The sequence below is a fragment of the Lepisosteus platostomus genome, chromosome 9 (genome assembly GCF_059453375.1).
Source record: "Lepisosteus platostomus isolate fLepPlt1 chromosome 9, fLepPlt1.hap1, whole genome shotgun sequence".
In the NCBI taxonomy this organism is placed as follows: Eukaryota; Metazoa; Chordata; class Actinopteri; order Semionotiformes; family Lepisosteidae; genus Lepisosteus; species Lepisosteus platostomus.
In genome coordinates, this window is record NC_142619.1 from 30,577,258 (window position 1) to 30,599,069 (window position 21,812).

Genomic DNA, 21,812 nt, shown 5'->3' on the forward strand with positions numbered 1-21,812 from the left:
AGAGCAGAGTGATGAAGCCAATTAAGAGGCCATGATTGGGAATAGCCAGTGGGAGATTTGGCCAGGACACTGGGGTTCCACCCCTACTCTTTTCAAGAAACGCCTTGGGATTTTTAATGACCACAGAGAGTCAGGACCTCGGTTTTGCATCTCATCCGAAGGACAGCGCCTTTTTACAGTTAAGTGTCCCCATCACTATACTGGGGCATTAGGACCCACGCAGACCACAGGGTGAGAGCCCCCTCCAAGCCCTACTAACACCTCTTCCAGCTGAACCATCAGTTTTTCCCAGGAGGTCTCCCATCCAGGTACTGACCAGGCTCACACCTGCTGAGCTTCAGGGAGTAGCCAGTTGTAAGTTGCAGGTTGATATGGCTGCTGGCTGTGATGCCATGTTCAGTAGCATCCCTGTCAGATGTCCATGACATAGCACTGTCTTTCAGTTTTTGTTTGTTTTTTGTTTCTTGTTTCATGTTGAATTAACATAAAACTTTTTTTCTCCTTCGGATAGATGACCATGGGCAGAGGCAACAGAACCCCATTGTTTCTTTTTATTTTACCTTGTGAACTGATTCATTTTCATCCAAAACAATTGGATTGTTTTTTTTTTGTCTCAGAACCACCTTTAAATGTTTATCCGTTTAAACGTCTGGTAAATTTCTCCTGTTTTTTTGTAGGTATGGAACATCAAACAGATGATAAAATTAACACAAGAGCACTTAGAAGCACTGCTTGACAAGTTTGGAGGAGAACATAACCCCCCATCAATATACTTGGAGGTGAGTTAACAATAAGCAAAACTCAAATTAATTTGATGTGCATTGTGACAGTGTTATTTGTTCAGGATTTTTTTTCTCCGTAAAGATAACAATACTCTGCATTAAATCTAGGAAAACAGTACACGCCAATACATGATTTTTTAAAAACTATTAGCCATTTATTTTGGGGTGTGACCTAGCAATGTAAGTGTGTTTAGTAGATTATGTTGTACTAGTTGTATTATATAGTTTGGTTGTAAACATAAGAATGGGTCACTTTTGTCATGGCTGCTATACTGGATTAAAATAAATTAATATCCAGCTTTGCTGTCCTTTATTTTTCTCTTGGAATTGCTCTACCCATAAATTCAGATTTTAATGGATATTATCCTATTGCATAACACAGTGTCAACACCTCATGATGCAAATCCCGACCTTCAGTGGTTAAAATCGGTAACACCCCAGTTCTTTCTAAAGGTGCCACTCACAGGGTATCTGCTGAAAGTGTAATCTGGCAAGAGGCGTGTTTGAACCCACCTCAAAGGCTCAAAGGCCAGGTGTCGAGAAAGGAGAGCAATCCAGTTCTAATCGCTATATTAGGAGAAGAAGAAGAAGAAGGCTAAAAACATTCCAGCATGTCCAGTCAGGCTTGCAGGTCAAGTCTAAATGTGCCCCAAGCCAGAATGTTATGTATTTTATGTACTCTAAGTGTAAGTGTGAAATACAAAAGGAGAGAAATAAAACCACTGCCACTAACAGCCTTAGCACAGAAGGCGTTCCGTCTATATTAAGATTACCACATCATTTTGGCAGAAAATCAAAAATATCAAATATAGTTTTACAATGCCTTTTGGGAGGAAGTTGAAGTCGGAGTTCATAATATTTTTTCTTATTTGTTTTTTACTCTACACGCCATATTGTTAAGAACATGGTTCTTTCATTGGCTGCTTTTGCATTATTCACTGCGTGCGCACACAGGTAAATGGGGATAAATATGTTTTAATTGTGATTTATAAATGACTACTGGCTAATGAAAGTTAGTCATGTACAGTTCTTAAAGACAACACTAGTAACATGCTGGTTGTGTCTGTATAGTATATTGCTGTATTTTGTTTTTTCAGAGGGTGGCAGGCACAATCAGAGAGATTTCTTACATGAACGCTCTTCCTCCCTGCCTCTGTCTTGCTGCACATTAGTGTGTGGGACAAGACAAGCCACAGTGAATAACACGAGGTGCTTTAATTTGCCTTTTTGCTTTTTGAAACCAACGGAAACACGATTCTTGACTGAACATCCGAACATAAAAAACCCTCCCTGCCGCAGCCCTACAAACAATAGATCACATGAACAGCTTACTTTCTTTTCTGAGGCACGGGGAAAAAATGAGACTCCTGCCTTAAGTATGTAGGCCGTATTTCGACGTGCCCAGAGAATTGTTTTTACGCGCCTCAGGCCCGGGCAGGGTGATAATGGTTTTGAACATTAATGTAGAAGCTTAAACTAATGATCGGCACCTGTGTTCAGTATTCAAACTGAGGCTTAGCTATCTCGCGACTCTCCACAGGCAGTCCTGTAAGCTCTTCCTCTTCTCCATTATAGGCCTATGAAGAGTACACCAGTAAGCTGGACGCCCTACAACAGAGAGAACAGCAGCTACTGGAGGCCATAGGGAATGGCACAGAGTTCTCTTGCTCTTCTCCAACACCCAGCCTCTTGGATGTCAAGCTCCCCGGTGGCCAGGGATTTCCTGTGGCACCTACCACACTCGCTGTCCTGCAGACCCCCACAGATGCTGCCCGCAATAACCCCAAATCACCTCAGAAACCGATTGTCCGGGTCTTCTTGCCCAACAAGCAGAGAACTGTGGTGAGTTGAAGTGAGGGCATGAACTGCAACGAGAGTGACATAGATGTTTTCTGTGTTGTCCAACATGAACGAACGAGTTTTGAAACCGTTTTCAAATCGGGCTGGTGATATGTTAGATATTATTTTTCTGTTTGCATGTAATGATCAAAAGCAGTGTCTTTCTAGCTTTTCTTGCTGGTGTGTTGATGTTATGCCACAAAAGAGGAATCGTGAAAAGATTTTTCTAAATGTTTAGGATCTGCTGCTATATAAAATCTTTTTCATTACACCCATGTCCTAGGTACTGTTTTCTTCAGAAGGATCCACAGTACTTTATAACTTGTCTTTCTTGAGGCTCAGAGTGCAGAGTATAGGGCAGTCAGCCCCCGTTTGAAAGGTTCCTTTGCAGCTGCCTGTGATCCAGTGGCTTCCCTAACAGAGGTACCGTCTTCCAAGCTTGACGTCTTCTCTTGTTTTATTTCTGCTCTCCTATTCCCACAGGTCCCAGCCCGCTGTGGCATGACAGTGCGAGACTCTCTGAAGAAAGCCCTGATGATGAGAGGCTTAATTCCAGAGTGCTGTGCGGTGTACAGAATACAAGACGGGTAATAATATGTTCCTGCATATATATCTGTTCATTTTTAAACTGCTGTTAACCACTCTTTATTAATAACCTTACGCAGGGGTTTCTGCAGGAAGGGTGCTTAAGGTCACTATTTATTTTAGTCAGTGGGAGAAAAAGGCACTCATACGGATAAGTAACAAATGTGTGCAACTTTTTCTTACTCCTCTTCAGAGAAAAGAAACCGATTGGCTGGGACACCGATATTTCCTGGCTGACCGGGGAAGAGCTACATGTAGAGGTTTTAGAAAATGTTCCACTGACAACACACAACTTTGTAAGTATGAACACGCCATGAGCTAGCCTATTCCTTTCTCATTTTTGCTCAAAGTTTGGAATTTTCAATTATGTTTTTATTATATGTCACACATTTGGAAATCGCCACTGTTTTTTTAGACTCCTTTCAGAACATCTTCACAGGGACAAGAAAGACTTGTGTACTGTCTCCTCTGACACTGTTAGATGGTCACGTCCATTCATGGTGCCTTACTGGAGTTAACACTGTAGAACTAATTCGGTCTCCCAGAAAACTGAGGTGATCCTGGCAAGATAGTGACTGCCCTACCCTAGCGGCATTCTTTCATTTGTGTGCCATTGCCCTGGAAGTGGCGTTCGGCTTGTGATGCGACCCATGCTTGAACCTGGGACCAGCAGTTCACAGGGCTTGATCCGCACTCTGTGCAAGAGCCCTTATTGTTTGAGCCAATCCAGTGCCCAAGATGATAATTTTATGCTGAGTGCAGTCTTCTAATCAGTCAAATCTATAGAACAGGATAGGTATCATCAAACAGATGGGATTGACTAAAAATGCTAATTTACTCTTTCTATAGGTATACTAAGAATAATCTTTTTTTAATGTGTTCTTGTTGCTTTAATAATTGATTAGTCTATAATTTGTTTTTCTGAATATTTTCTTTTACATCTCTGATTTTCTGTAAATCATTACACTGCGCTACGTGACGTTGGATGGCGCCTGCAATTGAATATGCGTCTTACGTATGTTTGTGCGCTGTTCCAGGTGCGCAAGACCTTCTTCACCCTGGCTTTCTGCGATTTCTGCCGAAAGCTCCTGTTCCAGGGTTTCCGCTGTCAGACCTGTGGGTACAAGTTTCACCAGCGCTGCAGCACAGAAGTGCCTCTCATGTGTGTCAACTATGACCAGCTGGAGTGAGTACACACCTGGACTCGTGGGCTGAGGCTCAGGGAGAGAGACATAGTGCAGTTTTTACTCGCTGGCACTATGTGGCACTGGAGCCCATTTCTTTCTTTACAGTTTTCAATGCAACGACCCGCAAGATTTATAAAACACAGAGATGCCTTACGATATAATAGGAACGTGCACGGGTTCTTTTCCTTGGAAGTAAACATGCTCAAATTACCAATTACACGTAAACATAACTGTTCATTCTTCTTTATTGTAAACATTATTTTTCCATCGCTTCCCAGTTAGCCATTTCCTCTTTTATAATTCAGTACAGTATTTGATGTCTTAGTGCATTTAAATCGATTTTTTGAATATACAGTTTACTACTTTACAAAAAGGAATAATTAAAAAGTCCCTTTTCAAATTATTTAGAAGAATTAAAAAAGGAATTCAGGTATTGTAAATGAAGTCTGACTTCACACATATCCTTCGCAATTGTACATCATCCCTAGTCTGAGGAGAAGCAAATGTCATTGTGCTTGTGAAACAAGTCCCTCAATATCCCTTATACACATTAAAACACAAAATATTTAATTGTCAGGGTGCGTAATCATATTGGAAACTTCGGGCTCATATTGAAGGACTACCAGAATAATCCTGACCTCTGCGATCAATTTTGACAGCCATGTTATAAAATAATTTTGCTGTTCTGGAATCACTCTGGAGCAACAGCCACATACAGTCCCGGGCTTGAAGTAATGTCCACGTCTGCGAACACGACCCAGTTCAGAGTCAGTAGTGAATCACAAACCAGGTGACACAAGTGAAACCTTCATGAAAGTACATGTAAACTGAGAAAAGAGGCATGTTTTTGCATAAAGGCTTATGGGATTTTGGAACATGCAACCCAACTTCATTGAAGCGGTTAACTTGGTTTTTTAAAAAAAAATGCTGGATCAGATCCTTAAAGCAATTAACTATTTAATTGTAGCAGCGAGACAAGCTGTACCATTCTGCAAATGTTTTAAATTCCATAGAAGCAATATAATAAGTTAAAGTTATGTGTCATATGAGTAGCAATAATTTGCTCAAGTCTTGACTAATGTTTTCTACCATGTGACATACAAGACTAATTAAAACAGATGTGTGAGGGTGAGAAGAAACCAAGCTTGTTTTTTAGCAGTCTTTAATTCTGTAAACTAAATGTTGTGTTTTTGCGTTTTCAGTATTTTTCCACAACATAGCCTTCTTTAAAAGACAATTCGCTGTTTTTGTGACTTCACTCAATCCCAGTTTAAGATTCGCTTATTGCCCCTTTATCATTGCTAACTATGATTATTTAAAATATTGTCATTATGGTTATTGTAAGCTACATGTAGTTTAACACCTGCAGAAAATAAATGTGCAAACATGAACGTATCAGTTGGGGCAACTACAAGACTGGCATGCTTGTTAAACAGGATCTGAGATTAGGGATCAGTAACACGTGTAAATTGTACTTGAAAGATTGATGAGGCAAAACTTTCAGTAGCAAGTTGAGTGCAAAACATTTTTCCATGGTTTGTAATTAGCAGCTGTTTTTAAATGAAAAATTAATCATCCAAAAATAAGTATAATGGGTGTGTCACGTTTTAAAACACCGAAACCACAGAAGCATTGACTATGCATCTCTTGCCAATAAGAAAGTAGCTAAGACATCACATTTACTTTAACAGGGGAAGGACACTTAAATCTAACATCTCACTTACACAGAAATGGTGTACCTGAATTAAGTCACAATTCTTATCAATTTAAATTTCTACAGAGCAAACAAAGCTGCTGGTAGTGCCTTTTTTATAAGTGTTCATTGGAAATATGTAATTTGCAAATGCACAATGTGATGTGGTGACATGGTGGCGTAGTTTTTACTCGTAGCAGTTGCTTGATGTTTCTTTTTTTTTGTGCAGTATTTCCTAAAGAAATAATCTGTTCACATAAGAGTTTTCAAAAAGTGTAGCATGATATATGGTAATTTTGCCCAAATAGTTCCGTATACTATGTAAGGTTTTTGTCAGATCTCTAAAAAACTATATTTTGAGTTAGATATGCCCTAGAACCTTTGAAAACCTGTTAGGATTTTTATATTTTATTTTGCAATGTAACTGAAACATAGTTTAGATTATCCTAGGCTAAAAAACGTAATGCATGGAAAACAATTCTGTTTTCTCAAACTCCTGTTAATCGGCATCGATGAGTGCATTTCAGACCATAATGAAAGTAAAATGTACATACTAATGTGTAATGTGATTTACATCACAAAATTGACTAAATTTCCAGGTATGGAAATGTTGCCATCATTGGCTATGATTTAGAACAAGGCAACAAAACGTCCGGAGAGGTGAAGTGGCCCTATTACATTGTAAGCAAGCAAGCTTGTGAATACATTTCTTTTAATCCAATAGAAATATTGCTTTTGATTTTAACACAATTTTGCTGACAAATACTAATTGTTTACTCTGCATGCACATCATGTTGGAACGTTTCTGTGGTGAAATGCCGGCTGCACAACCAGTACTTTCCCAAGTTTGCTGAAATTTGTCCAATACATAATGAAAGCTGTTTTAAAGAGCAACACAATAGTAAAACTAGAAAAGGCATATTAACCTCTTAGACCTAAAGCTACCTGTGCCTTTTCCCCTGCGCAGCCTACTGCTTGTGTCCAAGTTTTTCGAACACCACCCGATCACCCAGGAAGAGGTGTCCTCAGAAGGAACCACACCAGTGTCTGAAGTCGGTCCGTCCCTCCCTCCTTCAGAATCCAGCGGGTAAGACAAAGAAACCTGTGCACAATCATGCTCCTTGCCGGAGTGTCCCAGTACTCAATGCTCACTGGTGAAACCCCCGTGGCTACGCTGCCCCTGATAACAGCTTTGCTTCCATCTTGGAAAGAGAAGCTGATGGCGTAACAGCATGTGTTTCAAGGTGTACATGTACACATTCGTGCCGAGATTTTTCAGTTTGGGTTTCCGTCCAAGATGTTAGTTTATTTGCATTTTCCCATAACCGTTGTTATTTGAAGCATAGCAATATTCTAAGATTATGAATACAGTATGTCGGGTGAGATTTAACTGAAAGATTAAGGATGATTTTATTTTCATATTAAAGTATTCTGTTTTTTTAACTGTCCTTTTAATGATACAGGTTGGATGCCTACAGTTGCATTTTTCCAATAGCCTATTAACGCAAATGTGTCCAAAGACATGCTTTATTATTATAGTGCTTCAGGACTCTTGTAACTGTTATAAGACTACGTGAATAAGAAAGAATGAAATGTATGTGAACATAAGTGTTCAGCAAGTGCCTTTGTAAGACTTCAGTAAGCACATCAAGGATGGTAAACTCCTTCCTTATTTTATCTTTTTGCAGTTGTGTTAACAATAACTATTCATCTGTAAAGTGATGTTAGTTTTGCCTTTATCTGGATTTTTAAGTATATCATGCATCTGCTGTAGTTAAAGATAAGAGACCACGGTGTTACTGCTATTTTTTATTAGGTTATTTGCTTTTTGAATTGTATGCATTTTGTTACTGCCGTGTTTAAAAAAAGTAATTCCACATATTTAACTGAATTGAGCCTTTTTCCGTTATCAAAGCTGTTGTTTATAGGTGAAAGAATAAGTGCATTGTGAAGCTTATCCCTACCACTAATATTGTGTTACTAAAATAATTATCTGTTCTGATTTCTGAACACAAAAGTTTTCTATTTTTGAATAGGTGTAAAAATATGATTGCTTGGATCTGAAGATTTTTTTCTAAACCGAAAGGTGAGTCCCTGTTGCTAAACTTAACTTTTTGTTTTCCCTGTGCAAGGTCTCTCTGCCACCCTGCTGCCTCCCCTTCAAAATCCATCCCCATTCCTCAGACTTTCCGTCCAGGAGACGAAGACCATCGGAACCAGTTTGGCCAGAGAGACCGGTCATCTTCTGCTCCCAATGTCCACATTAACACCATCGAACCTGTCAACATTGATGTGAGTCAGTCTTTCTTGTCAGGAATGGAGGAAGGAGGGCAACCTGAATTGACTCTACTGCTATCATGTAGTCATCTGTGGAATTATATCTACATTTTAAGGCCTCAAAACATATAAGCTGGGATTATTTGAGGGAAGGTTGTAAATTAAAGTGAAGTCTGAAATGGAAATGACGTTAGTATGATAAGGACAGAAGAGACGTTATAAGAGAAAGAAGGCCATTTCTACACACTTTGTATTTCTGTGCTTCGTTTAACACATTAGTAGTTTTACAGATAGCAGCCCTGATAACCCCATGGTAGCCCTGCTTCTGAGAAGTACTGAGATTTTTTTTACGGTATGCAGGTGTGTTATGCCTGTGGGTTAAAAGGATATCAATGCCCGACAAAAATGTGGGCTGTCTAAGTACTGAGTACGCATAAATACATTCACTGAGAAGCGTACACTTTGAGATAGGAATGAAACATTACACCATTTTATTGTATTAGCGCATTTTCACGTCATGTAAAACGTGTGTCTGTCATCTATATCACTTAGAAAGGTTTATACTATTATTAAACCTTTTTTCTGTCCCAAAAATAACCTTCTACTGACTCTTAAAATCACTCAAGAACAATTGAGAGATTCAAAATACTGTTACTGACATCTACAGTAGTTTGTATTATATCCTTCCTATGGTCTGTATTAAGAATTTCATTAATAATATAAAAGATTGGTGTCTTCTGTGCTGGGTTCCTCTCAAGAATTTGTGGCAGAGTATTGTAGCCATCACACGCATGCAGTCTCAGGACTTAGGAATGGGTTGGCTGCAAGACTAAAATGACTTAAGACTAAGATGGGGGGGAATTTAGGTCAGCTTGCCTGCATTTGACATTTTCTGCTTGTCAAGCGATTAGTTCGATGTCAAGTCGTCGGGGTCCTCAAGATCTATGCAAATTCCTTGGGCAGCAATCAGCACACTTGGAGATTGCTCATGACCTCATCAGGTTGCGGTGGTCTCCCCATGTGTGTGCTCCTCATGGGAAGACCACTTTGGCCCTGTCAGTGCATTTATAACAGGAGACTTCCAGGTGGTATCAGAGTCCAGGTGTGCTTAGTTCCTGGAGCTGTGGATTAAGAGGCATCAATTTGGACACTTGCACTATCACTGGAGGTGTCAAGATAAGCCCAGTTTATTGCGTTCTGGTTTGGCGTTGGAAAGTCAAGACATCTTATATAGAGTCCATCTCCGTAACACTGCTAAGAAGCTGACCCGGAAGCTTTAAGCAGTTCCTGGGTATTGTCAGTTTAAGGCAACAGAAGGATTATTATTATCGTTTAATCCAAAACCTAATCATAGTCTTATTGCTACAACACATTTACTAGAAAACCAAATGTTGACTTTGCATAACTGTTTACGGCAGTGTTCCTTTATATCCACAGTAAGAGACAATATTTCATTTAATGTAATGACATCTAGAAAAACGTGCATGTTGCCGGAAAGACTGTGGTATCTAAATATTTTTATTAACACCTGCAGTTTATGTAAAATTGTCATTATAGTGAGGTACACTAGTTAAGCACTCTCTTTAGAGATCTAAAAATCTTGACATGCTAATTAGTGCTTGTACAGTTTCTGATATGTTTCCAAGGAGTTCTTCATCAAAAAGTGTAGGTTATCCCTGTAATGAGAGTTTCTTCATCATGGTTTTAGATGTTTTAACTGTTAAGAAAATACTTAAAGGAAATGCTTTCACGTTTATAGAAAGGAAAGAAGTATATTCAAAGAATAATTGTTTTTTTCATTCTTGTATAAACTTTATGTTCTCTTCTTCTTCATCTAGGAGTTAATTAGAGATCAAGGCTTACAGAGATCAGATGGAGGTAAGAAGCCCTTGTGAATTTTAGAAACCCTCTTACACAGCTGCTCAGTTTTAAGTGTTTTTCTATTTGTACCGTGTTTTACATTTTTTGGCTTACTGATGTCCCCCTTCCTTGACACCAAGATTAATTTCAAGTTTCGCTGTGACCTTTGTATTCAAATGTTACGCAGGTGTGACAAGGTCATATTTGATCATTTTGGCTTCCTTCAACTAACCAACCATTCAGTATTTCCAAATTAATCCAGCAATAGAAATTCCCCACCATTGCTTAACCCTGTTTATGGTGTAGATATCTTTTGCCACTGTAAGTTTTGCTTTAAAAAAAACATTTTCTCTAAACCATTTTTTAGAGAAATCTAAAATGGTAAAGGTGCATCTGCATCTCCATCTTAACTCTACCTTAATTCTTCTGGTTATCAGATTTAAGTTGGTTTATTTTGTTTTAAAGCAGCTTCTCTACATTTTAACACATTTTTTTAGCTTTTCTTTTCAAATACAGCTGCCTGTCAAACTACAATATTGACCACTTTAGCATAAAATCCCTTTGATGTGAGTCAAAAGGAAATTTAGAGAAGAACACAAGTTTATTTTTTCGTACATGAATTACTTTCCTATCAGGATAAGTGCTTTCAGGCTGATAAAAATTTAAATAACGGGACAAGACATCATATAGTTAACAGAAATACAGACTTTAATACAGAAACATTACTTGAGGAAATATTTGATGGTTTAAAGTTATTAGTGTTTAAATATAGTAGTTTAACAATGAGTTATCAAAGCCTGAAAAAGGAAAGAGCTACTCATTGTAAGAAGTATCAGCCTTTTAGTGTATTAAATTCTGTCGTGCAAAAAGGAATATTAAATAGTAGCACCAAATTTGTTTTAGAGGTATTCCCATTTTCTTTGAAATGTGGAGCACAGTTCAGAGTGATTTTTTTTCATCTACAAATGTGCTGCAACAGCCCTTCGCTAGCTTCAGGGTCCTTAACCGTAAATTGATTTTTCTTTCTGATACAATTCCCCTTTTTTTCCCCCTTAATAATTGAAAAACGAACAGTGTAAGGGTTTTGGTTACGTGCTCTTGTGGACTGTCTGTTCAGTTTTCTTTGTGCTGCATGACATAATCACTAGCAGAGTAAGAGGAAGTGCACTTCACTCTTCTTTGTCAAATGGGCTGGGTGAGTCTCGTTGTTTCGGCACACTTCATTTTAAAAGTCTGTTTACACCCCAGGCTTGTTGGGCAGTGGTTAGCAGCACGGATTGTGCAACTTTGCAAGTATTGCAAGGTTACGCAGTCCTGTAACACAGCGTGGGCTTTCATACCTCCCCTCCCCTTTGGTTCTCCACTGACTGGCCTGGGGCTTGGTGTCGGGGTTCCTGGCATGTGATCTGTGTCTATCTCTCTCCCTGCAGCCCCCTTGACCCAACCAGCTCGCTGCTTGAGGAAGTATCGAACCCGGACCTCAAGCCCCCTCCTATACTCCTACCCCAATGACATTGTGTTTGATTTTGAGCCTGGTCCTGTGTTTCGAGGTAGCTAGGCCTTTGTGTCACATGCTCTCTTCCTGTGTTTCGCCCTCACTCGCACACCTGCTACGTATCTCTCACATTCACGCTGTTTTAGAGGACCTCAAGGCAGCAGGCCCTTTTGCTTGAAAAGCACAAGCAGAGTAAGGTGCGTGTTTGCCGGATAGAAACTGGATATGGCTCCCTTGGATTGCCCGTGGTTTCGCGACAGGACAGGAAACTTGAACAGAATGTTGGTGAATGGCAGTGAAGTGGCAGAGCCAGCTGATTGAAAATAATGAATAATTTTGGCAATTCTTTAACTGTTAAACCGTGGCACTTACAGTATTTTGCTTAGTGCCACATCAATTTTTTTACGCAATACATATTTATAGTTGTGGAAGTGCAGCGATTCGTGTTGTGAAGCTAGTTTTTTCTGAGGAATATAATAGATTGTGGGTTTTTTTGTGCTCGGGTAGTGTGATTTGCGGTGTTTGTTTTGCCTTTGCCTTGTCTTAGATAATAGTTTTGTTTTTCCGTAGGCTTTTTTCAGTAAACAGTTCAGTTTATTACAGATTGCTGTTTGAAGTTTAAAAAAAAACGTCTGTGCATATTCTCCTGTCATTAAAAAAATTTTGGTGGTGAATAGGATTGAAGAGGAAAATTTCGAAGACAAAATTAGAAACTCGAGTTCTGAAATTTGGCTGGTTTTAGTATCTCTTGTGATTATGACAGTCATGTTGGATTTAACGTTTGGAGCTGCTTTACTGCAATATGTATCCTGGCAACAAAAAAGGAGGACATTGCACTCAATCTACAGTGACCTAGGGACATAACAGATACGTGTTATTTCTTCTTTTGTTCACTGACCTAGGGACTGGACATTACAGGAAAACTAATTTGAAAAAGAAAATCACGTTGTAATAAGTCTGATTTTGAAATAAAAACATTTTTAAGACTTAAATCAAAGAGATTTAGGTCTTAAAAATTGAATCCAGTGTTACTCTGCTAATAGATTAGAGGACCAGAGAAAAACGTTGCGAACAGTTGCGGGGTGTCAGCTTTTCCCAAGATGAGTAGCATCTGTCTCCTTGCTTGCGTAGCCCCGGTGGACTTTTCACCTGAGCCAATACTCTGGAGCTGTGTGCATGTGTGAGGGTGACCCGCTCTCCACAGAAAGAGAGACAACACTGCTGTTTTCCTCGCCCACGCCACCTCGGAGCCACTTGCCCTGCCCTGTCACACTGCATGCCTGCGTGTAGCTCTGTGCCTCCGTGTCATGAGAGCAGACCTGACACAGATCGCCTCTGCTCACCTGCCGTATCTGGGCCACCTGTTTCTCGTCATCTTTTCTGTTTTTGTTTCTCAACTGCCATAGGGTCCACCACGGGACTCTCGGCCACTCCCCCGGCCTCTCTCCCAGGCTCTTTGACGAATGTGAAAGCGCCACAGAAATCGCCCGGTCAGCAGAGGGAGCGCAAGTCCTCCTCGTCTTCTGAAGATCGCAATAAAATGGTGAGCAAAGGCCCTCCTTGCTGAGTTGGGGATTGTTTTAATGCTCTATAAGAAAAAATACAGCGAAATACCCTTAAATTAGAGGAGTGATTCCTCCATAGATTGAGTGAAGTACCTCTGCTTGCCCACTCCCTGTGGCTTGCCTTCGGTTCAGTGCATCGCCCGAAAAGCCTGTCTGTAAAATGTAATGTATGCTTGCCCATATCACACCCTTTAAGTCCTGTTTGTGCATCTCTCTAGTGCGTGTTAGGTAAAGACACGTGCCCTGAGTCTTGATAAGAATCTGATAAGCACTACAGACCACGGTATGAAAAGGACACTCGGAGTTTAAGGTCGTTATCAGATCGCTGGTGTAGCAATCACAGCATGTTGAGTAAGGCTACATGTTTAGTTTTGTAATGTGTTTAGGAAAGTTATAAAATGAATAGACTTTTAAAGTACCCCTTAAAAATGATAAATGTGCTTGTTCTAACAAAGAGAGCTATACATAGTTACTGTTGAAGGCACATACCAGATATTTATAAGTTGTTATAGGTTGTTGACACCGAACCTACCAATAAGAAATATAAGTTTACCCATTTGTTCTTGTATAAGGGTCAGTGGAAACTGCAAAGCATTCTCATAAAGCTTTTTGCCTTGTCAGAAAACCCTGGGTCGACGGGACTCCAGTGATGACTGGGAGATCCCCGAGGGGCAGATCACTCTGGGTCAGCGGATAGGCTCCGGCTCTTTTGGAACTGTCTATAAGGGAAAGTGGCACGGTAAGGAACTGGGGTGTATGGAAAGACTCCTAATTAGATCTAGGGGGGCATCTGCACTTGCATATTTGAGATATTCCTAGTGGTATATCTTCTGCCTGCTCTACTGTTGAGTGTTTGGTTGCCAGAGATCTGTTTGCTGAGTGTGCAAGAAGCGGGGATCTCAACAGGTCTTCAGTAATGGAAGCGACTCCAGGACTGAAGGAATCCCTCCATACTTTACATCGTCAGTGCTGACCCTATATTCTTCACTATGGAGTTCCACAGAGAGGACAAGGAGGTTAAATCAGGAATGTTAATGTTCCATTAGAAACCCAGACAAGTGATTAAGTCACCAAACATGGTTACTGTGGCTATACTTGTAATGCACATACATTTACAGTCATCTGTTGTTGTGATTTGAAGTGAGCTGATCTTAATGTGCTGAGCAATTAACAGTTCACTTGTTTTTAATCTGTAGATAACTCAGTTTGGAGTGTAAGTTTAATGGGATTGTCTGAATAAAACGGTGATGAACTGAATAAAGGAAACAGATTCCACTGGAGACTCCTGTGGTTGAGGTTGTTTTTCCATGTCTGTTGTAGCCTCTACAGTATTTCAAGTGCCTCGAGTATCGAAACACAGTTTTCTGTTGTCTCTGCAGGGGATGTGGCTGTGAAGATGTTGAATGTGACTGCTCCCACTCCTCAGCAGTTGCAGGCTTTCAAGAATGAAGTGGGAGTTCTGAGGTAAAGGGCATAACTACCTGAGGACTTTCCTTAAATGTTATGTGCTGTACAGATGATCACACTGTCTAAAGGGCAGAGTGCAGGTTAAAAAGTTATTCTTTCTTGTTAATTTTGGAAGGTACAGAGGACTTTATTCACCAGATTGGGGAAAATGCAATGTACAGTACACTGGATTTTCTGATACCCTTGGTGAAATAAGAACACAAAACAAAACACACATAATAGAAGGATTTAAAGATTTCATTATTCTGAAGATTGGATGATCTGTCTTACTTAAAAAAAAATCTAAAAGTTGTTTGTTAGAGGTAGGAATGCAAAATGGTGGTGAGAGTGCAATTTCAAAGGAAACTGGCACAGTGGAGATTTTTTCTTAACGCGGAAAATTAGAAAAAAAGCTTGTTGGTTCTGTGGCTCAATTGTTTCTTAAAAAACACCTTCAGTCTTGAAACCATCAAAGTACTTGGGGCTACCAAGGCTAAAGTTTCTGTTCTTCCACAAAGTAACGGGGTGTACCTTCCATCCAGTTTAACGTCCACGCACCTACTGAAGAGACCACTATCATTTTAGAGATAATTGCAGCTGCTGCTTGCCAAGGCAGTAACTCGCAGCAGCTGTGGTCTTCCAGGCAAGCAATAGCTGACTCCCCGTCACAGTGTTATACTGTCATCTTAATACCTGGGCACAGAGCAAAATCATATCTGTCACAAATAATTCCAGAAGACACGAGGGTCACGTTCTGTTGATGCCGCTGTGGTTAACATTCTGTAAATCATCTTCCTGCAGGTATTACACTTATATGACACTCCCCTCGGTGTGCTAATGTTCTAGCACTTGGAGGGATAATCGTTTTGATCATTCCTCCAGGCAGAATTGCACTTGGTCACTCAGACCCTTTGGTTTAAATTTGTGAACCAACTTGTTAAGTTCAAGCTACAAATATTCAATTGAATTGAGGTCTGGAGATTGAGACTGAGCCCATTTATTTTATGTGTAGTCATATTTTTTTGTCACTTACGCTTTTTATGTATGCTTTGAATCGTTTTCTTGCTGGGATGGCCAGTTTCACTCTAGCTTAAGCTTCTTGGCAGAGGGAACTGAGTACTTGGCCAAAATGTTGTTGTTACATGTTAGGCGTTCTTAATTTTCATCTATCTTCACAAATGCTTCTAGATCCATAGACACAAAACAGCTCCAAAATATGATATCCCCCCCTGCAGTACTTCATAGTTGGACACAGCACTGGACAGTGCTAAATGTAGCTTTTTATGGATTATTTTATAACCATCCTCCGACTTGTGGAGGTTGACCATTTGCCTGCTATCTCCAGAGAGCTCTCTGACCTTAGCCATGAATGATGCATGCTGCTACTGAATGTCTTCTATATATCTCCTATTTTTAGAAACATGAATCCTACAGAAGCCGTTATATATTTCCAGAGGCTTCTGTGGAGCAAAACTTGTGACTCAAGTTTTCTGAAACTTTTATTTATAAGAAATATGTCTTTGTTCTCTTATGATTTCAGTAATCAGTTTTTCGATTTTTCATCAAGTAACATTATGTATTTCATATCATATTGTGTTATCTTTATGTGAACTTTTTTTGTTCCCAGTTCACTGGAGACATGAATACAGTAAATCTAGAGGCCATCGTGTATGTGATAGCACTTCTAAAGCATTTGTCAGGGAGACCTTCGTGGCTGTTTGTCATTTGTTTGAGTGTGTGTGTGACTTTTTTCATCTGTGTTTGAAAAGTGGGGGATTATGATTAGTGCTTTCTAATAAAAGCCTTCCTTAGAAATACCCTTCAAAATGATACAGATATTTCTTAAGTTTGAATTCCTGTAGTTCTTTAATATAGCTTATAGCACTTAGAGAAACTTGGCAGTAGAGCAGGGACTGGGGCGACCTGTTGAGCAGTTATAGTCCCTTTTCCACTGGTGCACCTGTATCCAGGATAGTGGCTAGGAAGCTGAGCTGTAAGCTTTGTAATTATTTCTTCCCAGAGTTTTTCACCCTTATTTTTCTTCACTCCTCTCCACAGAAAAACACGGCACGTGAACATCCTGCTCTTCATGGGCTACACCACCAAGCCTCAGCTTGCCATTGTGACGCAGTGGTGCGAGGGCTCCAGCCTCTACCACCACCTGCACATCATTGAGACCAAGTTTGAGATGATCAAACTGATTGACATTGCACGGCAGACGGCACAAGGAATGGAGTGAGTAGCTGAGCTTGGTTTCTGTTCCTGTTCCTCTGTTCTTCCTGGCTCACACAGTGTGACCGATTTTCTCTTACGTCACTCAGATTTCATTACACTCGCCTGACCTTTAAAGAGAAACTCTCAGATGGAAACGTAGGCTAGTTTGTTTTTTTATCTACACTTTGTGGCATGAAACTGAAGGCCTATTTGCAGATGCATGAGTGGTCTTTGCTTGACTGGTCCTAGGCTATGTGGTATTTATCATGGGATGTTTTCAAGTCTTTCTTACTTTTTATCCCAGGTAGTGACAGATGAGCGCTAGTGGTTTGTTGTCACTAAGAAAAAGTCATTTTAATACAATCATTAAGTAAAATATTATCTTGCATTTATAATTATTTTTATTTTGTACCACAAATATTGTACTTAAATGAGTATTGCATTCTTAAAGAATTACAAACCGAGGCATTAAAAACACATATACTCCTTTGTTTCTTTTTAAAAGCAATCTCAGTACATCTATGAGTCTTTTTAGTATTTTTGAAAGTTTGCTTTTTTTGTGAATTATAGTATTTAAGAATGAAGCTACTTGTGGGGTTAGACTAAGGCGTTGTATTGGATGAAGTGGTGTAGAAAACAGACAGATGGAAGAATGAATCTGAGAGAAAACAGAAATTGCAAAAAACGCTGGATCTTTATCATCCAGTTATATTCCATGGCAGCATGACAACAATACAGAATTCCTTTGATGTTTTTTATACAACATGAAACTCTATAGGGATTAACTGTCACCCAGTCAGCTAGTGTGTAGTGTTATTGATTTTCATTATTTTAATTGATTTTAAGAAGTTATCTTTTTTCTTGCTTTGTATAATTCTATATTAAATATGTATAAGTGGCTAATGAATGAGAAAAATATTATGTAATAATAAATGAAAAGATAAATCTGTTGAATTTCCAAATCACATTCTTCCGTAGATCTTTTCATATATATTTAAGGTGCATTTAACCATTTTATTTCTCAAATCGCAAATTTGATGTGTCATTAGTATGTTGTAACAATGTTGCAACCTAAGTTGCAGGCTGAGCTTGATCTGAAAGTTGTTTTGCCTTTTTTTTTCCAGCTATTTGCACGCTAAGTCCATTATTCATAGAGACCTAAAGAGCAACAGTATCCTTTGCCTTAAGTGGTTTGAGTGAAACTGTAGGTTTGTGGTTTTTGTTCTGCTTTAAAACCTTGTTGCTCCTCACACCATTCTCAAGAGAAGTTTTTTATAATAGGGAGAAAGGAGAGAGGGCCAAAGTTTGCCAGTACCTCTGATAAGGCATTTATTATTTCTTTATTCCAATTTGTGTATGTGAATAATGAATCCATTGTTCATAGCACTTCAACACTCCAATTAAATTGCTCCTGTGTGGTTGAGGTTTAAGTGAAAGCACCATCTGTAGTGCGAATGGTGCAGCTGTACCAAAACAGTTATAATGAAAGCATGGATGGAACATAACAAAACAGATAATCACAGATAATCCGGTAAGGTAATTTTACAGCGGACTTTGAGATCACCATCTCCTCTTTTAATTTAAATGAGAAATCGCAAATGCGTAGTATTACTTGCTTTACTTCCCCTTTTTTAGGAGAAAGGTGCACTTCATAAGGTCTCCCTTTCTTTTATGCAAAGTTCTCTTTGAAACTGTTACATTACTGTGTAATGTTATTAGTAAAGGGAGAGAAATGGCAGATATTAAGCTGTATCTGAAAGTGTAGTGGAATGAACTGAGCTGTGCTCAAAACTACACTAGAAAGAAAAGATTAATTCTTAAAGAAGAGCTGTAGAGTGAAATTTTCAAAATCTTTGCTTGATATTCTTTGATATTCAAGATGTAGTGATTTCAACTTTACTGGAAAAGAAAGGCCCTTAATGACCTCTTTCCAGACATTTTCCTCCATGAAGATCTGACAGTAAAGATTGGTGATTTCGGGCTGGCTACTGTGAAGTCACGGTGGAGTGGTTCACACCAGTTCGAGCAGCTGTCTGGGTCAATCCTCTGGATGGTGAGTACTGTGAAGTATTGTCTCTGTGTGGATCCCTCATAAGATAAGATAATACAATACAATAAGATAATACAAAGATAATAGAACTTTTTCGCATACCCTGACCTTGCTCTCCATGACACACAAACAGGGAGAGAAGCTTGGGGTCAGAGCAAAGGGTCAGCCATTAATCCAGCGCTCCTGGAGCAGTTGGGGTTAAGGGTCTTGCTCAGGGGCCCAATGAAGTAGGATTCCTCTGCTGGCCACAGCAGCTAATACAGCAGCCTTTTGATTTTGTTATACGTCAGTGTAACTCAGGCGATCAACTCAGGGAGAAGTCATTGAAGGATTTGATGCTTTCTTGGAGCTATTGAAGTGCATGCAGGGCATGGATCCTGTAGTTCGCCAGGTTGGACAGGATCTTTACGATCCAGTTGGCCAGTGCTTTACGAGTTCCAACTACCTCGTCCATATGGCCAGGTTTGTTTTCAAACCATGCAGGTAAAAGCCAAATTTATCAGTAGGTCCTCATCACCATTGCATTTATAGGATTTGATTGTCCCTTAAATGTGTGAAATAAACTCAGTCCAGATGCACTTCACCCAGAGGCTTTATTCTTTTTCCGAATTTGATTGTTGACTGTGGCTTTTGTGGGCTGACCACAGCATGTGTCTGTGATAATCATCAACATCAAAATATTAAAAGGACTCTGTCCTAGAAAATATCCAGGAGTGTGCCACTAAACTGCTGGACCGAAAGGAATGAACTGTAATGAACCAGTAAAAAAGATAAACTTCTTTAACTTTTGTGAGTGTTCTGTAAGGACTTGTTAGGTTGAAGTTTTTAAAATCATGCAAGAATGAACAAAGCTGTCTCAAGCAGTTATTACATAGTTCTGCCTCTCAAGGACAGTGTGGTCATAAGGTGTTCTCTTAACGTGAGTCTTTCGTTCCCTAGTTGAATTTGCTTCGTTCCATTGGAGCCAGTTTGACAGTTTTCTAGGTGTAATCTGTTGGTGGTGCCTTACTTGAACACTTCAGCACAGCTGGACACCGCTAATTTAGCAGCAACAGAGGATTTGAAATTGAGTAAAAATAGATTCTGAACTGAGATGCTAAAACCTTCAAAATCATAATGTTGGACGGCTGTTTCCAAGACACACACCCATGAAACCAAAACACTGGGCATTTCAAGAACCTGTCAGATTTAATGGGATCACTTAAATGAAGGATTAGTCGTCTTGACTTCATCTGCTATTATGTTTAGTTAGTGGTTAATGTTAGTAGCAAATGACAGTTCTCGTAGAAATCGGTGCCATCGTAAGCAGCTGGATGTTCTCAGGGTCCTTGTAGTTCTGTTTTCTAATCCTTAACATGACTGAGTGCAAATAACTGCCCTGTATTGGGATGCTTTGCTTCCAGGCACCAGAAGTGATCCGCCTGCAGGACAAGAATCCATACAGTTTCCAGTCCGATGTTTATGCCTTTGGCATTGTGCTTTACGAGCTCATGACGGGACAGCTGCCCTACTCCAATATCAACAATAGAGACCAGGTGAGGCACAGCAGCTCACAGAGATTGTTGGGTGCTCATTAAATGTTTTGAACAAGGAGAGTCTACCGAGGGGCTCACCCCCTAAAGACACTCTTCCGCTCTCAGATTGAGCTCTGTGATCAGAGGTTCAAGCCTGGGTCGTGTTACTGACTGACAGTAACTAAGTGTCTGACATTTGCTGGGTGCACTGAGGGTAGGGTGGTGTTGGTTGGCCAAGGGTGCAGTCTCCCGACTGCTGCAGGCTCTTCTCCAGGATGGGGCTGTGTTGCCTGTGAACTGATAAAATTTGAGTGGCTCAAAGCTGGGTGGCTCGGAGTAAGCTGTCCACATTTCCTCATTCTCCCCTGTGTGCAGTTGTGGGGTTTGTACATACGGGCCAAGACTTTTAAAAACCACATTTTCCGAACAGAGAGGTTATAACAAAAACACGATTGATAAACAAAAGTTAAATAAAATTGGTGTATTTTAATGCACATTTAAGATCCCATGTTTTTTTTTTGGGAAGCTTAGAAACCTGAGTTTTATTTTTATCATGTAACTCGGTTTGGTGTCGGCAGTTGTGTCTGTACATCGTGGGTTGCAGACACAACCCCTGCTCCTATTCAGGGTGACTGAGGAAGCATAGACAGGTTCTCTGACCTGTACACACATCACACCGCTCATCTTTAGACTCATCGCAAGCTCTGCAGTGATAATACAGGAGCGCCAGCGGAAATCGCAAGAACGGCTGTTTTGCTGGGACCAATGAAAAGCCCAGGCAATCAATCCCCAACCTACCTTTGGCAAAAATGAACCACTCGACCCACATGTACAGCATACTGTCAAAACATCTTTTTTTCACCTTAGAAATATCGCAAGACTACGCCCTATGCTATCATTAACTGTGGCTGAAAAGCTGATCAACATATTTGTATTCTCTCGAATTGACTACTGCAATGCTCTGCTCCCTGGGGTATCTAAATCTACTCTGAACAAGCTGCAGTATGTCCAAAATTCAGCAGCCAGAATCCTGACCAGATCTAGTGCAAGTGTTCACATTACTCCTATCCTGGAGTCCTTGCACTGGCTTCCGGTCAAATTCCGCGTAGACTTTAAAATCCTCATGCTCACCTACAAGGCTTTACATGGCTTGGCACCTCAATACCTGTCTGAACTTTTATCGCCCTACTCCCCACCTCGCAACCTCCGCTCTTCAAATTCTGCCCTCCTTACTGTCCCCCAAGCCCGTCTACATTGTATGGGCGACAGGGCCTTCTCCTGCTATGCCCCCAAGCTCTGGAACTC

The 21,812-nt window shown here is 40.0% G+C and overlaps 1 protein-coding gene across 2 annotated transcripts in view; it reads left to right on the forward strand.

The window, feature by feature from the left end:
* braf (B-Raf proto-oncogene, serine/threonine kinase) overlaps nt 1-21,812 on the forward strand; it is a 46,487-nt gene that overhangs the window by 19,366 nt on the left and 5,309 nt on the right. The window contains exons 2-17 of one of the 2 annotated variants that reach the window (XM_088644688.1): nt 678-779; nt 2,358-2,624; nt 3,105-3,208; nt 3,400-3,502; nt 4,244-4,392; nt 7,054-7,173; nt 8,219-8,378; nt 10,202-10,241; nt 11,654-11,773; nt 13,125-13,261; nt 13,905-14,022; nt 14,663-14,747; nt 16,788-16,964; nt 18,068-18,114; nt 18,878-18,996; nt 20,397-20,528. In XM_088644688.1, coding sequence (XP_088500814.1) covers nt 678-779; nt 2,358-2,624; nt 3,105-3,208; nt 3,400-3,502; nt 4,244-4,392; nt 7,054-7,173; nt 8,219-8,378; nt 10,202-10,241; nt 11,654-11,773; nt 13,125-13,261; nt 13,905-14,022; nt 14,663-14,747; nt 16,788-16,964; nt 18,068-18,114; nt 18,878-18,996; nt 20,397-20,528 — 1,980 coding nt within the window. The remainder of the gene's footprint in view (nt 1-677; nt 780-2,357; nt 2,625-3,104; nt 3,209-3,399; nt 3,503-4,243; nt 4,393-7,053; nt 7,174-8,218; nt 8,379-10,201; nt 10,242-11,653; nt 11,774-13,124; nt 13,262-13,904; nt 14,023-14,662; nt 14,748-16,787; nt 16,965-18,067; nt 18,115-18,877; nt 18,997-20,396; nt 20,529-21,812) is intronic. The other variant, XM_088644689.1, reaches the window with a different exon arrangement.